Consider the following 22,866-nt stretch of genomic DNA (forward strand, 5'->3'; position numbering starts at 1 on the left):
TTTATTAAAAATTATAAATTTGACATCACATAATTTACGTAATTGAACCTCACCACAATTTCGAACAATTTTATACAAATAAAACATTTCAAGAATATATAAACATAAAAGTTTCTAATAATAATATTTATGTATTTTAAGATTTTTACTGATTAGCTTTAACAGAAGAGAGTAGCCTCTAAAGGACAGCAGAAGTTTAGCCCTCATTGGTTGCGGCTGACCTACGTCATTACGTAGATCATCCGCTATTGGACAAATCATCCGTCGGTCACGCGCGTGTCGAAACAGATGGGATGGACACCGAGACACAGCATCCGTACCAAACGATGACGGTTTTGTCTGATTCTACCATTTTAATCGAAAAGTAAAGACGAGGAAAACCTCCAATCATCATGGTACGTATCAAAAAAGCCATGAGAAGTTTCCGTTTTCTATGAATGTTGATACAATAGCATGTTTTGTGCGCCGGCGGAGTCCGTTTTTTGCGTTTGACATTTCCTGTTATAGTCACCGATACCTTTATTTATGAAAATGAATCTTATTAGTGAAGCTTTGACAGGTGGACACCAGTACACGCAGAAAGAAGAAAACATGTACATCATCGTATTTACATGGAGTTGTTATGTTTGAGGGTAACTGTGACTGAATGAATGAACATCATGCTGCTGAATGTTTCATTACAGTATGGGTTCGTGAATCACGCATTGGAGCTCCTCGTTTTAAGGAATTACGGCCCCGAAGTGTGGGAAGATATCAAGTGAGTTCTGGATGTGTAAAATGTTCATTGTGTGTGTGTGTGTGTGTGTGTGTGTGTGTGTGTGTGTGTGTGTGTGTGTGTGTGTGTGTGTGTGTGTGTGCTAGACTAGGCACTTTACAATAACTTCAGTGTTGATTTTATTATAACTGAGCCTGGACACAGCAATAAACATTACTGTCATTGTCTATAAAATGTAATTATGGTGTAAAAATAGACACCTTATACATTTCGAGACCAGAAAAATTATTCTTATCAGTAATGCTTTTGTTGAAAATGGTCCTCAGAGGATGATTTTTCAGCTGCAAACAGCTATTTGCTTTTAATGAAAGCCTGTGTTTTAAAGTGCATGTTACCAGACTTGACTTTTTAAAAGCTGTATGAGTGAATGAATATTTATTTTGATTGTGCGTTATTGTTCTATTCATATCATGAATTATGATCATTAGGATTTTGTGACGCTATTGGTTTGATCTATGTGAACACTTTGTGGTTTTCTGTCTGTGATGAGTGCTATATAAAAAAAGTACTCTCAGTGTTTTACCATTTTATTTACTGCTTGGCTGTGTACAGCACTTTGTGCAGTCCCTGATTGTTGGAAATGTGCTATATAAATAAAATTGACATTGACATTGACTTGATGGGGTATTGAAATATGAATGGGCTGAAACCAAATATTGTTAGGCCTATTCCACATATTACATTGATCTAAACCTAAAAGACAGTTAAACAGTAAAAACAAAATGGTAAAATAAAAATAAAAGTGTAAAAAGAAATTATTTACATGTTTGCAATGTTTTCTTGTTTGTTAAATGTACATATGTATAATAATCAGTCAAAGCTATTTTAACCACATATAAAACGAATGAAGTTATGTGGTATTTAAAATTTTTTTTTGTTTATTGGGATGTGAGTAAAAAAACTTTTGTAAGGTCTGTTAATAAATTAGGGAAGATAATTAGGACCACTGAAAAGAAAGAGAATTTGGCTGTTTTTTTCAGAATTCAGATTTTTTTCTCCTCAGGATTATTAAAGACAAAATTCTGAGAAAAAATGTCAGATTTCTGACATTAACGACAGAATTCTGAGAAAAAATGTCAGAATTCTGAGAAAACTGTCAAAATTCTGATAAAAAAATGTCAGAATTCTGAGTTCAAAGTCAGAATTCTGTGAAAAATGTCAGAATTCTGAGAAAAATATGTCAGAATTCTGAAGTAAAAAGTATCTGAATTCTGAGTTCAAAGTCAGAATTCTGTGAAAAAAGACAGAATTCTGAGAAAACTGTCAAAATTCTGATAAAATAGTCTAAATTCTGAGAAAAATACATCAGAATTCTGAGTTCAAAGTCAGAATTTGGTGAAAATGGTCAGAACTCTGTGAAAAAAAACAAATTTCTGAGAAAAAAGTCACAATTCTGAGTTTAAAGTCAGAATTCTTTTTCTTTTCTTTTTTCTCTCTTGTCAGTGGCCCAAACCCACTTCCGTACTAACTTGTGTTCTTCCTTTAACATAATCAACATCGCTTTCTGATTGACTGGATGTTTGAATTTAAGCATGTTTGACCTCATGAACACTTTGTTTATATTTTTTCTAAAACTATGAGGACATGTTTTTCTGTCTTCCTATGGATGTAAACAAAAGTTTAGATTATATTTCGACGTGTTTGGGTATTTATCTCAACCTGAGTTTATTTTTCATCCCTAGTGCTAACTGACCTAGACTTGACCCAATCTAAAAAAAGAAAGTAAGAGACGCAGCAGCTGCCTTGTGTAAATGTTTTCAAAGTGGTCAGCTACTACGACATGAAACAATCCTGCAGCAATGGGTTATGTACTGTGCCTCCAAATTTAACTCCGTTATTTAATGCTCAATTAGAAAAAGTAGTTTTTTCTCATTGTTATGTGAAAGTTTCATGACGAGAGTCATTAGAACTGAATAAATGAACTGAATTTGTTTTTCGATTACAAAACATTGCAAGGCTTTTTATGTTTTTACAGCTGTATCCAATTCTGATAAAGCTGTTGCTGATCTGGACTCCAAGTCTTACAGTTAAACAGCATCGGTCTTAGCTTTAGAAAGCTTCAATGTCTTTACTGACAAATGAGGTGGTTGGTCTGGTGATTGATCAGAAATCCACTTTAGGGTACTTGTCAACGTATGTGGCGTATTAAACCAGTGGTTTGAAACCACACAATTATGGGAACACACTAACTGGTTATAGTCATTTATATACATCTAAGTCTGTTTTATAAAAAGTCTTCATATACTGAGTGTCTCTCTGTTTGCAGGAGGGAGGCTCAGCTTGATATCGAGGGCCAGTTCTTGGTTAGAATCATTTACGAAGACGCCAAAACGTATGATCTAGTCGCAGCTGCAAGTAAAGTTCTCAGTAAGTCATGGTATCTTGTTTTCAGTCACTTAAAATTATGGATGATGGCAAAAAAAAAATGAGAGCAAATGTACAGTCTGGTTTGAAATATTGATGAGGTTTTTTTTGTATTTCAGAGATTAATGCAGGAGACATCCTACAGTTGTTTGGAAAAATGTTTTTTGAATTTTGCCAAGAGTCTGGATATGACACCATACTGCGTGTGCTGGGCTCAAATGTTCGTGAGTTCCTGCAGGTAGGCTCTTTCTTCTTAGTGTTCAGAAGATGACGTTAAAATAGATGGATGATTTAAACTACACTGAACAAAAATATAAATGCAACACTTTTGTTTTTGCTCCCATTTTTCATGAGCTGAACTCAAACATCTGAAAATGTGTCCACATACACAAAACACTAATGACTCTCAAATATTGGTCTGAAATCTGCCTAAATGTGTTAGTGAGCATTTTTCCTTTACCAAGATAATCCATTCCACTTTACAGGTGTGGGATGGATTATCCTTCTGTGAGCCTAAGTCACGCCCATCTACTTCTGGACCACGGGTCCCCAGAACAACGAATAAATGAATGCAAGTCAATGGGGCTATAAAAGCTTTTTTCTAATCCTATTTGTTATAGATATCACATACATGATGTTCGTGAATTTTAAAGGAACATGTTGATGCCAAGAAATTGTTCATTTTTGAATGAAGGAAAACGTTATTTTAGGTTTTGTGTGAAAATACGTCCAGGACTGCAAATGCGCATGACCAAATTGATGTTATCGAACCAGAAACGGAGAAGAGCAGAGGTAAAAATGGCTGTAAGTTCAGCAAACTTCAAATCCTTCCTTCAGGAGAAAAGAACCCCTATAAATCTGGCTATTTGGTTAGTAGCAGCTACGCTAGGGAAGAGGAGATTATGTGGTGACGTCATAAATACGACGTACCGACGTCTGATTTGTAGTTATTCTTATTATGAACTTTTACAAGCTGATAAATCTCACGTAGTCGAAACACACATCATTACTTCACATTTAAATTGAAGTACAACATATGTGCATTCCAGGGCATGAGGCAAAGCGCATTATGGGCCATTCCCATCTGTACCGGTTCGGCCCGGGCCGGGTAGCGCCAGTCGGCCCCAGCCTGGCCCGGTTGATTCCACACATCCTTGTCTTAAGCCCATGTGGGCTGATTCTACCCACCAATCAGAGGCTTGCTCTAATGGAAGGTGTGAATTTGCTGTCAGCAGTGGGTGTGTTGGCCCTGGTCGGCCTGAAGCAGACCCCCTCGAGAAGAGGGCTGAGAATGAGCCTTGGTTGGCCCGGAAAAATACCAGGCCACCCAGATATGTAAACAACCTACGCTACCCGGCCCGGGCCGACCCGGTACTGATGGGAATGGCCCATTAGAAAACAGTTTTTTAGCCCTGTTGACTTGCATTCAATTTTTTTCGTTCTTCCGAAGACCTACGAGTCGACCGGAAGGGGAGGAGACTTAGGCTCCCTATTTAAGATGTTGTTATAAGTTACTTTAAAAGGCAAACTATTTGCTTAGATAGAAAGTACTTCTACTTTTCCTTGCAAGTAGTACATAGCCTGCACACTGCACACGTGCAAGCAGCTCACTCGCGGGTGTGCTGCTCCCTGCTCTGTGCCACTGACTGTGCAGAAGCAGAGCGACATTTGCTTACTCGGGCGGTAGAAATGCTGCAGCAGCACTGCAATGTAAGGAATAGTTCCTAAATCAGCTAACGCAGTCATCTGTGATGCATTGTAGCCTGATGTTCACTGATGCTACATATCTAAATGTCTATGAACCAAAATTAAAAAAAAAATGTTCTTCTTGTTTAAAAAGTACTAAAGTACTTGATGGTTCTATATAGGTTTTTAGAAAAATCTTAATTTATAGCAATGCCTTGTGCATGAGAAAGAGTCTGGTTTTTGTCCCTGTATCGGGGTGGTTTAGAAACATACTAGCACAAGTATTAACTGGCACTTGTCTATTAATGGGGAAGTAGTTGTACTTAATGTATAGTACTCATGGTAAAAGCATTTCTACATGTAACGATAATTATGGTCATTTTAATGCCACACTATGCTACTTTTTCATATTTTTAAATCATTTTCTTGAACCAGTATGTGCTAAAACGACCTTTTACACAGTTAATGAAATGTCACTCAGACTCCCACCGCCCTCTGTAGCCAGAATACCGCATTTGCAACTACAGAGTGTCTTTCCGGTCTGTTGGACTTACAAGAATATTTAGCTGGCATACCAAGTGCTGCAGTCTGCTTCCAGCATGTTTCCTCCATGTTTTAGATCATGAGCACAGCTGATGTGTTTAATCTAGAGATGAATCACTCCTGTAGACACTAATGAAGACAATTTAGCTGTTAGATTAAGGTGTTAAGAAGACGAATGCACAGCGAGGAGATAAGTTTCGCTTTTGGCTTTACTAAATGGACACCAGGGGGTACTAAAAGCAAGTAAAACTGCCAAGTGTGCCTGTAATGAATGAAATATCAGCTTATATCAGAAGGAATATGTAAGAGTTTTACAGTCAAATAATCACAAAACAGTAATATCTCAATCATGTTGGAAGGAGGGTTTCACTGTAATAGATTTTCTTCTTAGCCAGCTGGGGTTTGTCAATTTTTCTTCTTTCCAAAAATCAAGAGGGACATGGTCACTGTTTACAATCAGTGAGTTTGTGAGGTTGCTGAGTCTCTGGAGAGCTAACGCTGCAGTTCCAGAACGTTTAATTCAACACCTGCAGGCAAAAATCTCCAGTTGTTTAAAGAACTGAAGCCAGTAAACAGGAGCGACCCAGAAGTTATTTCTTGTACCCCTAAGAAACCAAACCACAGCATCTTTTTGTTTTACTCTAATATCTGGTGAAGCAGGTTAGAGGATAATGTTGAGCTAAAAATGCTAATGGTGAGTTAGATACATACGGGTCGTCTTTAAAAAGATCTCAAGCTCCTTTTTCAATGACCAACAACTCGATTTTACAGTGGAATGTATGTGTGAAGTGAATAATGGGTCAGTCATGGCATTTTACTTCCTTTAAAGAGTCGTTCAGAACTTTGACAGCAAGACGGAAAACAACCACACTTCCTCCAATGCCAAAGAAACATTACCGTAATAAGTGTAAAAAGTGATGCCTATTGTAAAACACCCAAGGGTGCTAGCACAAGACACGACAGTGTATGTATCTACTTAATCAACTTATTGTGTGTGCCTCATCTTCGCTTGTCATCTAGAATCTTCTGGTGCTGAGTCGTAACTGGAAATAGCCATGCAACTCACAGAGCAGCCATGAGAAAGTAACCTTTTTTGCCTAGAAAAATGGACTGCAGTAACCACATTTGACCAAAGGATGTCATTCTTCCTTCATTCTTGCATTTTGCACCTTTAAATCTAAGCCCTTTATAAATTATAAGTAAGAAATGTAAAAAATATACATTTTATATTGGCTTTATTTTCTAGTTAAATCATGAATGACTTTTTAAAGACTGTGTGGAATTTGATTTTCAGGTGTAGTATTATTAATTATCTTTTGCCCTATATTTGATTTTCACTCGTAATATTCTTAAACATGTTTCTGTGTAGGAAACAACGCATTTTCTTCAAGCCTCTTTTCGGAGTGTTTCTCTTATGCGATGGCACCATCTAGTGGCTGACAAGCATATCACACGCCTTCCGTTTTTTTAAGATGGCAACTTCACGTTTCTGTTTATAAATGTGCTTCTGTAACCGACAAACAGCTAAAACACGTTTTACGAGTATTATTCTCATGTCATGTTGTGTTCTCATGTATTTATATTTTGGAGACATACTTGTCCGTGAAAAGTTCATCAACTCTGCATCAGCCGAAGTATTCCTTAAATTTGAAGCAAATAAGCAGTAGTCTAACGCTATTGGTTAGTTCTGGTCGACGCTCAGTTTGCTATTGCACGGAGCTCTGCGGGGCAGAAGGGGTGCTTAGCAAAAAAAATTTAAATAAAAGACATATTGCTTACGTTATATCACAGTACATGATAAGATAATCACTTTTACGGATTTCTGACAAATCATACATAATTTCTGAAAGGGGAAAACTCCAGAAAGATACTTTAATACATTTTGGTAATAAATCCACTTTTTCGACCTTTTCGGATGAACTCAAAATTGGCTGCACTTCCTTTAAAAGCAACTTTCTTGTGACTGGTTGTATTTCTCCTTTAATCTGAACTTGCAGAATCTGGATGCTCTGCACGATCACCTGGGCACCATTTATCCCGGGATGAGGGCGCCCTCGTTTCGCTGCACTGACGCAGAAAAAGGCAACAACCTGATCCTTCACTACTACTCTGAGAGAGAAGGCTTGCAGGACATCGTGATTGGCATCATTAAAACTGTTGCTCAACAAATCCACGGAACGGAGATAGAGATGAAGGTCGGCCTTGTTATTTTGCTCCCTCTTTGAGCTCGCTGAAACCCACAGCATTAATGGTTCCGTCTGTTGCTGCTGAAGAGTGAAGATGGCTTAAAGCTTTATGGGGACAATGCTCAGTGAAGCCTTAAAGTGTAATGCTTTGTTTCAGAGTGTGACAATTCATGTCTTAGATGGGAAGATTAAACAACAGACCCCCACAAATATCCCAAGAGAAACCCTGTGATAAACACAGCTCAGGTTTGGGCTAATGCCTGTGAGTCAGAGGATGTTTTTAGATCGAAGTTATAGGTCTCTAGCTGGAGGCTGACAGCCTTTCCTCCTCACTTCTAGCCTAACTTTGTTTAGCTATGGCTCAATTAGATCACTGAAATGCTGCTGGTTCATTAAGGTATTAATCCAATCCTGCTAATCAAACTGGGGCCATACCAGATGTCGTTAAATATCACTTATTAGTATTTTGAATGTTCAGCCTATAAACCATGGCCAGCGATCCACATCCATCATCACAGCTCGTTATTCTCTACATAAGTGTTTGGAAGGACTTTTCTCTGTTTTGTAACCGTGACATTTTCTCCCAGCCCTAATCACGTTGCACAGACAAGGATAATATTTTTCTACTGTTGCGCGTGTAATGAAAGGACGGAAAATGGCAGACGCTCCAAATGTGACACCCAATTTTCTGAAAATATTAGCCACTGTTGCCGTGGCAACAGGGAGCAGAGACAGGAGCTTGACGTCAGCAGGCCTTATGCTCATAAACCCACAGAATCCCATTTTAACCCTCCTAATTCAATACAGAGAGCATGAGATTAATGGTAAATGGCCTGTATTTGATATAGCACATTCTAGAGCCCTGGAACCCCCCAAGACACTTTACAGCATAATAAGTGACTCACCCATTCACACCCTGGTGGTGATGAGCTACATTGTAGCCACAGCTGCCCTGGGACGCACCGACAGAAGCGAGTCTGCCATACACAGGTGCCACCGGCCCCTCTGAACACCGCCAGCAGGCAAGGTGGGTTACGTGTCTTGCTCAAGGACACAGCGCCAGACTGAGCGGGGCTCGAACCTGCAACCTTCTGATTACGGGGCGAGCACTTACCACTGTCGCCCCTAGATTAATGAAGTCATTATTAACTTGTAAATGTAAGTTGTAATATAGTGTTGGGCTCTTATTGGTGCCATCTTGTTCTAAATTTGATCAAATTTAATTTATTAATAACGTTCTAATAAAATCCCATCGTAGATGATCCAACCTAAAAGTGAAGAGTGTGATCACATCAAGTTCCTGATTGAGGAGAAGGACTCTGAGGAGGAGGCCTTCTACGAGGATCTTGATGGCTTTGAGGAGAACGGCACTCAGGAGACTCGGATCAGCCCGTACACGTTCTGCAAGGCCTTCCCGTTTCACCTCATGTTCGACAAAGACCTGATGCTCACGCAGTGCGGCAACGCCATTTACAGAGTCCTGCCGCAGGTGTGCATTTGCATCTGATCATTTCATAGTCTTTAAAAATCAGGAACTATTTATGAAATCAGCACATCAGGATGTTTTAGATGTGCTGATGCGACTTTTGTCTTCCCATTTAACGGAAGAAAATGTATTTTTTTTCCAGCTTCAGCCTGGAACCTGCATCCTCCCTTCGGTCTTTTCTTTGGTCCGTCCTCACATTGACTTCAGTTTTCATGGCATCCTTTCCCACATCAACACCGTGTTTGTTCTACGAAGCAAGGTAGATATTAAATAAACTTCATCAGTTCTATCATGAAAAAGCAAAAAACAAAAAAGTAATATTTTGCTTATTTAAAGATAATATTGTTAGGCAGAAATTACGATTAATGAGCCCAAATTGATTAAAACCACTTTTCTGTGTTGTTTCCTTTTATTAGTTAGTCGTTTGATGCATTGAATTTACTTCGTTCAAACTTTGCACTGCATGTTAATGGTCAGACAGCTTAAAGCAGGTCTTTTCAAAGGTTACACGACCTCTTTAATGCTGCATACTTAAAGAGAATATTTCAGATAACACAAGTGAATCTATAATTGGAAATGTTTAATTAAGATTTGCGACCCACGGTTCACTCCTGTTGAGGCTGGCTGCACTGAGGTGCATCAGGAGTGAGAAAATTCTCTTTAATTGTAGTAGCACTTGCTCACATAGCAAACACACGATGAAATAAAGCATAAAACGAACACCAAGGCTTTTGCAGCACAAAGAATGTGGGACATGAGGATGAAAAGTTCTGTCGGTGGATTTTCAGCCATCTTTAAAGGCCAACCTTAATTATTATTTCATGCAGGCTGAACATAAAAATAGTCTCCTACACCTATCTGCTGGATTAGCGGCTGATAGAAAATAGATGGTGAAACTCTAGGATTAGAAAAGCCTGACTGATCTATGTCACACTGTTGCTGAACGTTCATGGGCTTTAGCATACAGGAAACAGCAGAGAATGTCTGTTAGCAGCATTAGCTACTCCACACGGCCGAACTCCTTCAGGCTTGTGTTATTTGTAGAGATAAAACATAAACTTTGCAAAGCAAACAGTCAGTGGTAGATTTGCGCTGCTGTTAGCCAATCAGAAGCAAGTGATCCAAATATCAGGAAACAAGACTCCAAATCCTGCAGTCTGAAGCCTAATCCCAACACACAGTCTGCAGCGAAGTGCACTTGGAGGTAGTGTGCAGTCAGAATTTGAGTGTGTAGTACACAAGCATGAAAAAATGGCGACTTGGGACCGTGCGCATTGCGTCATCGACCACAGCGCATGCTGGTCGCTCTTTGTGTTACTTTTTAAAATATCTTTATTAACTACTTTCAAACAAATATTTGACAACATTTGTATTAATTGCTATCCACATTAAATCTTAGTCTAAAACATTCAGAGCACAAATAAATACCATTAATAGTCCTAAAATCAACTTCTTTAATTTTTGATTGAAGAGGAAATAACAAAAAATAAGTTCTATTATTAAAGATTTAATTTTCAGTGAAGGGGAGGAAGGGGAAATGTTCTCTTTTCTGTTTTAATCCTAACATTTTATTGTTGACTCTGCAGTCTGTAAAATTATACTGAATGATATTAAAACAGTTAAATTACTGGCAGGTCATCTCCAAAAATACACACCATCACTAGTATCAGTTATCAAAAATTTTCAACTGACATCTGATGCATCTTTTTAACAAAGAAACATGTGATTGTAATCATCTATGTACAATAATAAAATACTTACTGTTTCAATAATTATACTTAAAAAGGCTAAATTTCAGAAAAGGTACTTGATCCTTGCTCCACGTTCTTCTCACAATTCCCACACAGCAATGGGTTGTGGGTAATAACCTTCACTGAAGTCTGCATTGATGCGAACTTCAGCGAAGTGCAGATCAAGGGTGCAAAAGGGGCATGGTTCACTTCCAAACTGGGACACCCTACGCTCTTGCACCCCTGGATGCACATTTGAAGGGCGCAAGGATGAAAGTGCGAGTATTTGGATTGGGCCTGAAGTTCAACTCTGATCTGGCTCACTTCTAGTTCCTGAAACAGGCTCACAGGAGCTTTTTTTATTTATTCATTTATTTGTCAGAGTACAACTAAATGTATTAAAAATATGAGTAAAGGGATAGAAGCTAGAACTGTTTCAGGAAGTGGAACTATTGTAGAGATTTGTGCGACTCTGACATACGCCAGAAAACCTTTTTTGAACTATAAATAATACGAAGCCAGTCCAGTGAGGTTGCATATTAAAGAAGCTAAACTGGGTATAATAGACCTACTTAAATATTGATAAGGTCATGGATATTTTTAGAAGCAGTTAGTCATTTTTATTTATGCTGTTAATTCAGATAAAACTAAAACTGTTTGGATTTAGCGAGAAAGGACAACTTTATTTGTAGAAATGTCAGAAAGCATAGAGGAAATAACACACTTATATTAATCACCCAAAAAGTTACCAACAAAACCAAAGAAACAATAAAGTAAAACTAAAACAAATGCACCCCTTTCATCCTCAAATTGCTAGCACGCTGTTAACTGTGATAGTCTGCCAGAGGTATAGCTTTTAAGTATTTTATTTCACATGCCTAAAATCTAAAACGATTTTCCCAGAAGGATTGATGGTGTTGGTGGTTTTGAAGGAGATTTAGAAAAGAACATACAGCATGATGAAATATTCATAAGTGTGATGTATTCCTGACAGGAGGGCCTGCTTAATGTGGAGACTGTAGAGAATGAGGACGAGCTGACGGGGGTGGAGATCAGCTGTCTGAGACTGAAAGGGCAGATGATCTATTTGCCCGAGGCTGAGAACATCCTTTTTCTTTGCTCGCCCAGGTAAGCCCGCTGCGCTTTGTGCTTGTGACAGGAGAAATGACTCAACATGCAAAAACAGCTCTCATTCACAGACCAGTTCCAGGGAACTTAATTAATTTTAATTTGAAATTCCATTTAAATGTTTTACAGACATAAAACAGACCATTTTAATTATAAAAAGAAGTTCAAGTACTCTCGCTCAATTCCTTTTAAAATCACCCTTCTAGCAGTTAAAAAAAACAGGTACCAACAATATATTCATTGACCCCACTGATTACCTAAATAGCATGTAAATAAGGATTTAATTCTCTGCTTGAATCAGGCTGCACTTTGAGCAGCAGCAGTAAAAACTGTTTATTGGGGATTATTTTTAGAAGCAGATTAATTAAGTATCACCCAGTTCTTTATCTGCCGGTATTTATGTAGCATTTATGATTTCACAGCATCAGAAAATTGACACTAATGAGGGAAAATTATGGAGCTGCCTGAGGAGACACTGCAGGAAAATAAGAATTACATTTTTTTTTTTAAGTGAAGGGTGAGACAAAGAACGGTTCAGAGGATCTTTCATGGATGTAAATTCAAAGAGTCGGAGTACCCGGCCCGGAGGGTTACCGGGGTCCCACTCTGGAGCCAGGCCTGGGGTCGGGGCCCGTGAGCGAGCGCCTGGTGGACGGGCTTTCGCCCATGGGGCCTGGCCGGGCCCAGCCCGAACCGGATACATGGGCTCATTCAACTGTGGACCCACCACCCGCAGGAGGAACATGAAGGGTCCGGTGCAGTGTGGATCGGGTGGCAGACCGAGGCGGGAGCCTTGGCGGTCCAATCCCCGGACAAGGAAACTGGTTTTTGGGACATGGAACGTCACCTCGCTGGCGGGGAAGGAGCAGGAGCTTATGGCAGAGGTTGAGCAGTACCGGCTAGATATAGTCGGACTCACCTCGACACATAGCATTGGCTCTGGAACCCAAGTCCTTGAGAGGGGTTGGACACTCTCCTTTGCTGGAGTTGCTCCGGGTGAGAGGCGGAGGGCTGGGGTTGGCTTTTTGTTAGCCCCGAGACTCTCTGCCTGTGTGTTGGGGTTTACCCCGGGGGACGAGAGGGTAGCTTCCTTGCGCCTCCGGGTCAGGGAACAGGTCCTGACTGTTGTTTGTGCTTATGGGCCAAATATCAGTTCAGAGTACCCACCCTTTTTGGAATCCCTGGGACGAGTGCTAGATAGTGCTCCATCAGGGGACTCCACTGTCCTGCTGGGGGACGTCAGTGCTCACGTGAGCAATGACAGCATGACCTGGAGGGGTGTGATTGGGAGGAACGGCCCGCCTGGTCTGAACTCGAGTGGTGTTTCGTTATTGGACTTCTGTGCAAGCCGCAGTTTGGCCATAACGAACACCATGTTCGAACATAAGGATGCCCATCGGTACACTTGGTACCAGGGCAGCCTAGGTCCCAGGTCGACGATAGACTTTGTAGTCGTATCATCTGACCTGCGGACGTATGTTTTGGACACCCGAGTGATGAGAGGAGCGGAACTGTCAACTGATCACCACCTGGTGGTGAGTTGGATCAGATGGCAGGGGAAGATGCCGCGTGGACCTTGCAGACCCAAACACATAGTTAGGGTCTGCTGGGAACGCCTGGCGGAAGAACCTGTTAAGACGGTCTTCAACTCCCTCCTCCGGCAGAGCTTTGACCGCGTCCTGAGAGCAGTGGGGGACATTGATTCCGAGTGGGCCTTGTTCCACTCTGCGATTGTTGAGGCGGCTGTTGCTAGCTGTGGTCGCAAGGTGGCTGGTGCCATTTGTGGTGGCAACCCCCGTACCCGCTGGTTGACACCAGAGGTTTGGAGAGCCGTCAGGCTGAAGAAGGAGGCCTACAGGGCGTGGCTGGTCTGAAGGTCTCCGGAGGCAGCAGACAGGTACTGGATAGCCAAGCGGGGTGCAGCAGTGGCAGTTGCCGAGGCAAAATCTCGGGGATGGGAGGAGTTTGGTGAAGCCATGAAGAAAGACTATCGATCGGCTCCAAAGACGTTCTGGCAAACTGTCCGGCGCCTCAGGAGAGGAAGGCAGCAACTCGCTCACACTGTTTACAGTGGGGATGGGGAGCTGCTGACGTCAACTGAGGCTATAGTCGGACGGTGGAAGGAATACTGTGAGGAGCTCCTCAATCCCACCTACGCGCATTCCGAGGAGGAACCAGAGCTGGGAGGCCTGGGGATGGACTGTCCAATCTCGGGGGCAGAAGTTGCTGAGGTAGTCAAACAACTACACAGCGGCGGAGCCCCGGGGGCGGATGAGATTCATCCTGGGTATCTCAAGGCAATGGATGTCGTAGGGCTGTCGTGGTTGACACGTCTCTGCAACATTGTGTGGTCATCGGGGACAGTTCCTGTGGAGTGGCAGACCGGGGTGGTGGTCCCCATCTTTAAGAAGGGTGACCTGAGGGTGTGTTCCAACTATAGGGGGATCACACTCCTCAGCCTTCCTGGAAAGATCTACTCCAAGGTACTGGAGAGGAGGGTCCGATCGATAGTTGAATCTCAGATAGAGGAGGAGCAATGTGGTTTTCGTCCTGGCCGTGGAACTGTGGACCAGCTCTATACCCTTGCAAGGGTGATGGAGGGGGCATGGGAGTTTGCCCAACCAATCCATATGTGCTTTGTGGATTTGGAGAAGGCTTATGACCGTGTCCCCAGGGGCACCCTGTGGGGGACGCTCCAGGAGTATGGGGTGGGTGGCCTTTAGTTAAGGGCCATTCAGTCCCTTTACCAGAGGAGCATGAGTTTGGTCCGCATAGCCGGTAGTAAGTCGGACCTGTTCCCAGTGAGGGTTGGACACCACCATGGCTGCCCCTTGTGACCGGTTCTGTTCATTACCTTTATGGACAGAATTTCTAGGCGCAGCCGTGCTGTGGAGTGTGTCGAGTTTGGTGGCAGGAGAATCTCATCTCTGCTTTTTGCGGATGATGTGGTCCTCCTAGCTTCATCCAGCTCTGACCTTCAGCTCTTGCCGGGTAGGTTCGCGGCCGAGTGTGAAGCGGCTGGGATGAGGATCAGCACCTCCAAATCTGAGACCATGGTTCTCGACCGGAAAAGGGTGGCTTGCCACCTCCGGGTCGGGGGAGAGGTCCTACCTCAAGTGGAGGAGTTTAAGTATCTCGGGGTCTTGTTCACGAGTGAGGGTAGGAGGGATCAGGAGATCGACAGGCGGATTAGTTCGGCGTCTGCAGTGATGCGGACGCTGAGCCGATCTGTCGTGGTGAAGAGGGAGCTGAGCCAGAAAGCCAGGCTCTCGATTTACCGGTCGATCTACGTCCCAATCCTCACCTATGGTCATGAGCTTTGGGTAATGACCGAAAGAACGAGATCACGGATACAAGCGGCCGAAATGATTTTCCTCCTTAGGGTGGCCGGGCTCAGCCTTAGAGTTAGGGTGAAGAGCTCAGACATTCGGGTAGGACTCGGAGTAGAACCGCTGCTCCTCCGGATCGAAAGGAGTCACTTGAGGTGGTTTGGGCATCTGGTCAGGATGCCTCCTGGACACCTCCCTGGGGAGGTGTTTCGGGCGTGTCCTGCCAGCAGGAGGCCCCCGGGTCGACCCAGGACACGTTGGAGAGGTTACATCTCCTATCTGGTCCGGGAACGCCTTGGGGTCCTGCCGGAGGAGCTGCTGGAGGTGGCCGGGGAGAGGACTTTCTGGAGCTCCCTAGTTGGGATGTTGCCCCCGCGACCCGGAGAAGCAGAGGAAGACGACAACGACGATTTTTATTTTTAGCATTGGAGTGCTTAAGAAAACAGATAAAAGTTTGCAATGTGCATAAGAAATGGGGCTCATGGAATTTTAGGGGAGAAGATTGTGGTGCACTCAAGATGATCTTCACCGTAGCCAAATGAAGCAAATGTCCTTAGAGAACATCTAACTCCTAAAAACCCTTTGAAGATCAAATTATTCGTTGTGACAAAATTCACATTACAATATGGACTTAAAACTGTGTTGATGGGCATAGAAATAATATTGCGTTCTACGAGAAACCTCTCCAGGAACATATTTGGTTTTTCAGCAGAAAAAGCAACCCACCAGTGTTTTTTGATGATTAAATGAAACTTAAGATAACATTTTTTTAAATTATTTTTACTAATGTACAAGAAAAAAAAGTAAAGAAGTTTTTGTTCTATTTTGTCCAACATTAAATATTCTCTCTGATTTACAATAATATTGAATTAGGATGAAAAAATGACTAGGTGAGATTAAGATTAAAGGCCGACCGATATATTCAATTTTTTCTATATTGACCATCGGCAGAGATTATTTTTAAAAGCCTATAAAAAATAAATAATAAATCAGGCAGCTGTGTGGCCGACTGCCACCACTACTAGACTGAAGAAAGAACCTGAAGGACCCCAACACACCGTTTTTTAAAATGTTTTGAGTTTGTTTTATATTTGAAGTTCGATAAATATTAAGATATTTATTGACTTATTTAATTTATATTGCACACAGTGAGTATTAAGTTGTATTTCACAACCAGTGTGCTGCTAAAACGTATCAATATTGGCCTTAATAATCGGCTTTAGAGATCGCCATCGGCAACAAAAATCTTTAAAAATCGGTATCGACATCGGCCTTAAAAAATCATATCGGTCGGCTTCTACTTAAGATGAATCATTTTCACCAAGTCTTACCTGCATAATGGAGTCATTACATGCAACCATTTAGAAGAAATTGAAACATTTAGGTAAACAAACAAAAATGGCCTTATCATTTTACATTTTAACTCAGTATTTAGATATGACACGTTGTTTCACATCCTGCAAAAGCTTCTCTTTCTTACATACAAATTTTATCATATATCCTTCCGTCCTGTAGCAAAATAAACTAAATGCTGCTTGTCTACCAGCTGGTATGAAGTTTTATGGCACGCGTTTATGATGAGGCATGCTGAAGAAAGACTTCTAGAGGGTAAAGAACATTTGTGAAGTCACACAGTAAAGATTCCCTGCTGTAAACAGAACGGCAGCAGTAAAACAGCTGACACAACTCCTGACCTTTACTAATACATAAATATGTTTATTTATTACATTTTTCATATTCCTGCTCTCTTTATTGTGAAATTGTCTGAAAGCCTAATTTTCACCTTGTGCTCTTATCTGTCTGGGGCCTTCAGCCTTTTGCATGTGTGCAGCAGCAAAATGAATTATGAATTTGTTCTTGAATGTGCAGTGAATAAGGATGTGCACAGCGTTAGAGTCAGTAGTCCACAGACACAACAACACCAACCGCTCTTTGACTCTATTAGGAGGAGAAATTGAGCATGAGGGGTTCATAAATTCAGTCATGTGTAAATCTGAACTGATGAAAGCTGATTATAGTACTTTGTTACTCGTTTTATAGCCCGATTAAAAAAGTTGGCTTTACATACCAAAATTGAGAGAATTTGTTTATTTTTCCATAACGCAATAGAGAGATAGATGATTGTCCTGACACCTGGGGTTAAAACCCACCTGTGGGGTTCAGGTTGAGTTTAATCACTCATTAAAGGTGCAGTATGTAAGAATATAGTGAGAATTTTTCAGTGAATAATCTAATGTTTCAGTCATTGTGGAAGGAAGGTTATACTGAAACATATTTCATATCCAGCTGGCTGTGGGGATTGTCAGTTCAAAGGAAGGATGGACGTAACTACTGTTTACCATCAGTGAGTGTGGGGTTGCCGTGTCTCCTGAGAGCTAATACTGCAGCACAGACAATTGTAATTTGACGACGGCCGACAAAAAGCTCCACAGTTGTTATAAGTGGATACAGTAACCAAATTTTACGACAGGATGTCATTTTTACTTCATTTCTACATAATGCACCTTTAAAACCAAAGGAATTGCAAAGAATGAACAAACAAATGTATGTTTGTGGAGTAGCTACCGTCATTTATTCCTCTGAGCCATCTGTTTAATTGGTCATCCACGGAAGCATATTGCTGTCTGGGTGAGGAAAAAAAAACATATAGGAGCAACATCTTGTAATAACAAGAAAGTTTCTCGTTATAACAACACTTTGTCGGCGGTGCTCCAGTTCCTCATACTGCTCTAATAAAACCAAAGAAACGGTTTTATTGAAGGAAGAAAGTACTTTCCACTAGATTTCATTGTCTCAGTTTGAACATCCTTTTAAGGAGATTGTTTATTCTCTTTATCACAAACAGGCTTTTTAAAAGTGTCAGGTCTCACCCGAGAAACAATCATTCATTTGGAGCCAGTAGTCTTATCCCGAATGATGATCTCACCCCTGATTCTTTATGATCTGTATAATTTACACCCTCTCATGATAAGAGTAAGAACATCATGGCCGTATGCAGCACTGCTGCCACCAAAGACAAAAGTTCATCATTTTCAGTCATTTTTTTAACGAACAGTAACATGAAGCTATTTTTGTCTTTTTTTCCCACACCAGCGTTATGAACTTGGATGATCTAACACGGAGGGGGCTTTACCTGAGTGACATCCCACTGCATGACGCCACGCGTGACCTGGTGCTGCTGGGTGAGCAGTTCCGTGAGGAGTACAAGCTGACCCAGGAGCTGGAAATCCTGACAGATCGTCTTCAGCACACACTCAGAGCTTTGGAGGACGAGAAGAAGAAAACAGATAGGTCAGACTACATTCGTCACAAAATAAAAGGCCAATTTAGCTAGACTGCTCAGACATCGGCAGGGTGTCCGCGGGTCCTTAAAAAGTCTTAAAAAGTCTTAAATTAGCTTTTCCTAATTTAAGGCCTTAAAAGTCCTTAAAAATGACAAATAATCCTTAAATCCAGTTTCCAAAGGTCTTAAATGACCAAAGACCCAATAAACAAGATTCTTTTATTTCTATGAAAATTTCGTGAATTTCTAGTTAGTGTTCAGCATTTTTTGTGTACGATGTTGACGTAAGCGGAACCGTACGCAGTCAGTTGGTTGTGAAAAGGGGCTGTTTTTAGATGAGCACATTAGCTGGTTAAGCTAGTGGGAGCTTGCGCCATGGGGAAGGGAAAAGTTAATAGTAACTGGATGGCTAATCCCACATTCGCGACGTGGTTAGCACCGGCTCCAGGCAATAGCTGGAAATTATCGCTTAAATTTAATTTTTAAAATAGCTTAAATTTGGTCAAAGTGGCCTTAAAAAAGGTCTTAAAAAGTCTTAAATTTGGCTCCCTTAAATCTGCAGCTACCCTGCATCGGGCTGTAAAGCAGCAAAAGAGTTTTCTCACATCAGGAATTATGCGTCTGACCCTGTACTGTTATATAATGTCGACTGTTTGTGCTTTATTTTGCTGACCCTGTCCCGTAGAGCCCCATGCAATTTGAATAGATATGGGCAGCAGTAGCTCAACAAGTTGAGCGGGTTGTCCAGTTATCGGAAGGTTGCAGGTTCGATCCCGGCTCCGGACAGCGAATTCTGCTGTTGTGTCCTTGGGCAAGACACTTAACCCACCTTGCCTGCTGGTGGTGGTCGGAGGGACCGGTGGCGCCTGTGCTCGGCAGCCTCGCCTCTGTCAGTGCGCCCTAGGGCAGCTGTGGCTACATCGTAGCTCATCACCGTCAGTGTGTCAATGTGTGCGTGAATGGATGAATGATACACTTTGGAGTCCTTACTCTGAGAGGCGCTATACAAGTGCAGGTCATTTATCATTTATCATATCCGTTACCCATTACCCAATAGCACTAGACATCCACTAACGTACAGATGTCAATCACAGAGCGTGCTCGCGTTTGACGACGTACCTAGACTGATGCAGAGTGGTTGGCATTTCTTAAGTCCATCCATCCACTCTATTCCACTTATCCGGAGTCAGGTCCCGGGGGCAACAGCCTAAGTTGAGAAGCCTCTCCCTAGCCACTTGGGCCACCTCTTCCGTGGAAACCCCAAGGCGTTCCCTGGACAGGCGAGAGACATTGTCCATTCATTGTGTCCTGGGTCTCCCTCTAGGTCTCCTCCCGGTTGGACATGCCCAGAAAACCTCACCAGGGAGGTGTCCAGGAGGCATCCTAATCAGATGCTCGAGCCACCTCAACTGGCTCCTCTTGATGTGGAGGAGCAGAGGATCTACTCTGAGCCCCTCCTGGATGACCGAGCTTCTCACCCTATCTCTAAGAGAGAGCCCAGACACCCTGCAGAGAAAACACATTTCGGCTGCTTGTACATTTCTTAAGTCTTTAAAAAACATATACATATATATATATATATATAAGTATATATGTATATATGTATGAACACACAACATGATGTAAGTGTAGTAATTGTAAAATTATGTATTTTATGTATGATGTATTTTAGCTCTGTTTGCCAGCTAGAGGTGTGTGTTCACAAACGAGAGGTGTTCCTTCCAGCTGTAATCACGGTGGTAGGGGGCGGAGCTTAGGTGCTGTCCATTTTTCCACCTCTAGAAAAACTCCGGATTTCTGCTTTACGCCTGTTTTTCTCCTTTTTTTCCATACACAACTATGTCAGAGGCAGTGGAGATAACTGGACCTTCCTTTAGCTGCAATTTGCCCAGGAAAAACAAACAAACAAATAAAATCTCCGGTTTTGGCAAGGTTGTGTTTTAAAAATCTTTGAATCATTCTGCAGAGGAAAGATAAACAAAAGCCTGGCAAGGTTCGTCATTATACAGGAGTTCAGCAGTTCAGTCATCATCTGTCTGAGTTAGTGATTCAGCCTCATGCTCCCATGCTGCAACAGTACTGTGAAAGCTAAGTGGTTGTGCTTCCTCGTTCATTCATCTTGTGGTGAGATTAAGAAGGAGATGAGGAGAATTTTCCTTTTACGGTCGGAATCTACTCAGGAAATCTCACACAGTTCTAAAAATATACCATAACAGCAGGAGCACCTGGGGTCGGACTTTGTTATGCAGGCTGATATTTACCTGAGCTGAGCTTTAGTCCAGCTTATGATGAAGACCGTTTAGGCTCTGATCTGTCAGAGATGATCACAAAGGTGCTGCAGGGCTTTTCTGGTGACCACCGGAGAAATCCTTCTCATAGAAAGACTTACCCTCCCGTTGGATCTTTATATTATTATTCTAACCATGCTCCAACATCAGACGGTCTAGGCTTCCTACAGGCATTAAAATTCTCCTTTTAACATTTAAGAGAACTGGTGCTGAGCTATGATTTCTGATCAGAAGATCTTGTTTTGTCTGCAGCCTGTCACACGCTCCTCCTAAAGAGAAAAAATACACGTTATGTTTTTGGATATTGAAATTGTAATCTTTAACTATAATTGTGAATGCATGTGTAGAATGTACCGGCTAGCTTCTTCAAGGGCTGTTCATTAGCTGCATGCAGTTTTTTCATTATGGTGCATCACGGAAGTTATATTGCTTTTAATAGGGCAGCCATGATCTAGCAGTTGCCATAGAAACACCACCCTTCTAGTCTGAGAGCAGCTTGCATTGCAAAGTGACCAAAAGGTGGTGGGGGGAGCAAATAAAAGCGCTGATCCATGGCTGGACTTGAGTCTGGCAGCCACTGCTCCTCACTGTGCTGAGCAAACACGTCGTAACTGTGTCCTTCCTCTAAACGCTCGCTCTTTTTCTTCTTTTTCAGATTGCTCTATTCCGTTCTGCCGCCATCCGTTGCCAACGAGCTGCGACACAAACGCCCGGTCCCAGCTAAACGCTACGACAATGTTACCATCCTGTTCAGCGGCATCGTGGGATTCAACGCTTTCTGCAGCAAGCACGCCTCAGCTGAAGGCGCCATCAAGATAGTCAACCTGCTCAATGACGTTTACACGCGCTTCGACATCTTGACAGACTCTCGGAAGAACCCTTATGTTTACAAGGTTGGGGGAGCAAACCTCGGTTTCTAATGCGGTTGTGTCATTTTATCTAATAAAAGAATAATAATATAACTAAACCTGGGTTTTACACATGCAGAGCTCACTTCCAAACGCAGTGTAGTTTTACTGAACAACTGCAGGGTTTTATAGGCCTCATGCAGCAGATTTACACCCCAGGCTCTCAGACAAGAATGCACTTTGAGAAGTCAAACAGACCTCAGCTCTTCCTAGTGTTCTGCTTTAAGCACTGGGTCACCAAAAGAAGTAATATTTACTCAACCAGCCGAATGGGTAGGTGGTCCTAAACTTTTTAGCAGGACTCAAAGAGGCTGTGGATGTCTTTAAGCTGATGTGTTTAAGTGTTTATCAGACCGTGTTTCAGTTTATTTCTGGTTTCACAGTGTTTACAAAAGCTGTCTTTGTAGCCTGGCGGGAGCTATAAAATCTACAGGAAACTCAAGTATAAAGAGAGGAGATTAGGTCTTTACATCCCTGAGATTTAAGGAATAAATCTGTGTTTTAATACAGGTGGAAACGGTGGGTGATAAGTACATGACTGTGAGTGGTCTGCCGGAGCCGTGCACGCATCACGCCAAATCAATCTGCCACCTCGCTCTTGATATGATGGAGATCGCTGGACAAGTCAAGGTGGACGATGAACCAGTGCAGGTACTTCTGTTTAGAAAAATGTAGATTCCCCTCATATTTTCTGTACAGTCAAACTGCACTGGGAATAATAATAAACAGCTACGCCCTGCCAGGAATCAGATATCCTGCAGGAGTCATAAGCTGGCCAAACAAAGAAATACAGACCACAGATGTTAAGACACGGAAGCTCCTAACCATGCGTGGATGGTTCCATCCCAAGTCCAGCACCTTGAGACTGTACACTAGCCATAAGGAAGTAAACCGAGGACTAGTGAGTGTGAGAGCCACTGCCCAGGATGAAACATCCAAGATCCATAAGTACATCAAGGACAATGCCCCAACAGGTGATGTATTCAGTGAATGTCTCGGACCAGTGTTTCCAAACCCTGGTCCTCAGGGCACATGAGCTCCCCGTTGCCCTTTTAAACACCAGTGTTTCCCTGCTGCCACACACCTGTCTTAAATGAGTGAGTGATTAACAGGCATCTGTAGCACTTGATGTCCTCCTGAGGAGCCAATGTAAATCAGGT

At 42.0% G+C, this 22,866-nt stretch overlaps 1 protein-coding gene across 2 annotated transcripts in view; it reads left to right on the top strand.

The window, feature by feature from the left end:
* The first annotated feature begins 265 nt into the window (after positions 1–265).
* The window catches only part of gucy1b1 (guanylate cyclase 1 soluble subunit beta 1), a 42,110-nt gene continuing 19,509 nt past the window's right edge, over positions 266–22,866 (top strand). For both annotated transcript variants that reach the window (XM_070552615.1, XM_070552614.1), the window contains exons 1-11: positions 266–395; positions 684–757; positions 3,042–3,142; positions 3,259–3,377; positions 7,366–7,563; positions 8,813–9,043; positions 9,183–9,299; positions 11,765–11,898; positions 18,321–18,518; positions 21,454–21,691; positions 22,217–22,357. In XM_070552615.1, the coding sequence (XP_070408716.1) occupies positions 393–395; positions 684–757; positions 3,042–3,142; positions 3,259–3,377; positions 7,366–7,563; positions 8,813–9,043; positions 9,183–9,299; positions 11,765–11,898; positions 18,321–18,518; positions 21,454–21,691; positions 22,217–22,357 (1,554 nt within the window). In that variant the 5' untranslated portion in view covers positions 266–392. The remainder of the gene's footprint in view (positions 396–683; positions 758–3,041; positions 3,143–3,258; positions 3,378–7,365; positions 7,564–8,812; positions 9,044–9,182; positions 9,300–11,764; positions 11,899–18,320; positions 18,519–21,453; positions 21,692–22,216; positions 22,358–22,866) is intronic.

The sequence above is a fragment of the Nothobranchius furzeri genome, chromosome 6 (genome assembly GCF_043380555.1).
Source record: "Nothobranchius furzeri strain GRZ-AD chromosome 6, NfurGRZ-RIMD1, whole genome shotgun sequence".
Lineage (NCBI taxonomy): Eukaryota > Metazoa > Chordata > Actinopteri > Cyprinodontiformes > Nothobranchiidae > Nothobranchius > Nothobranchius furzeri.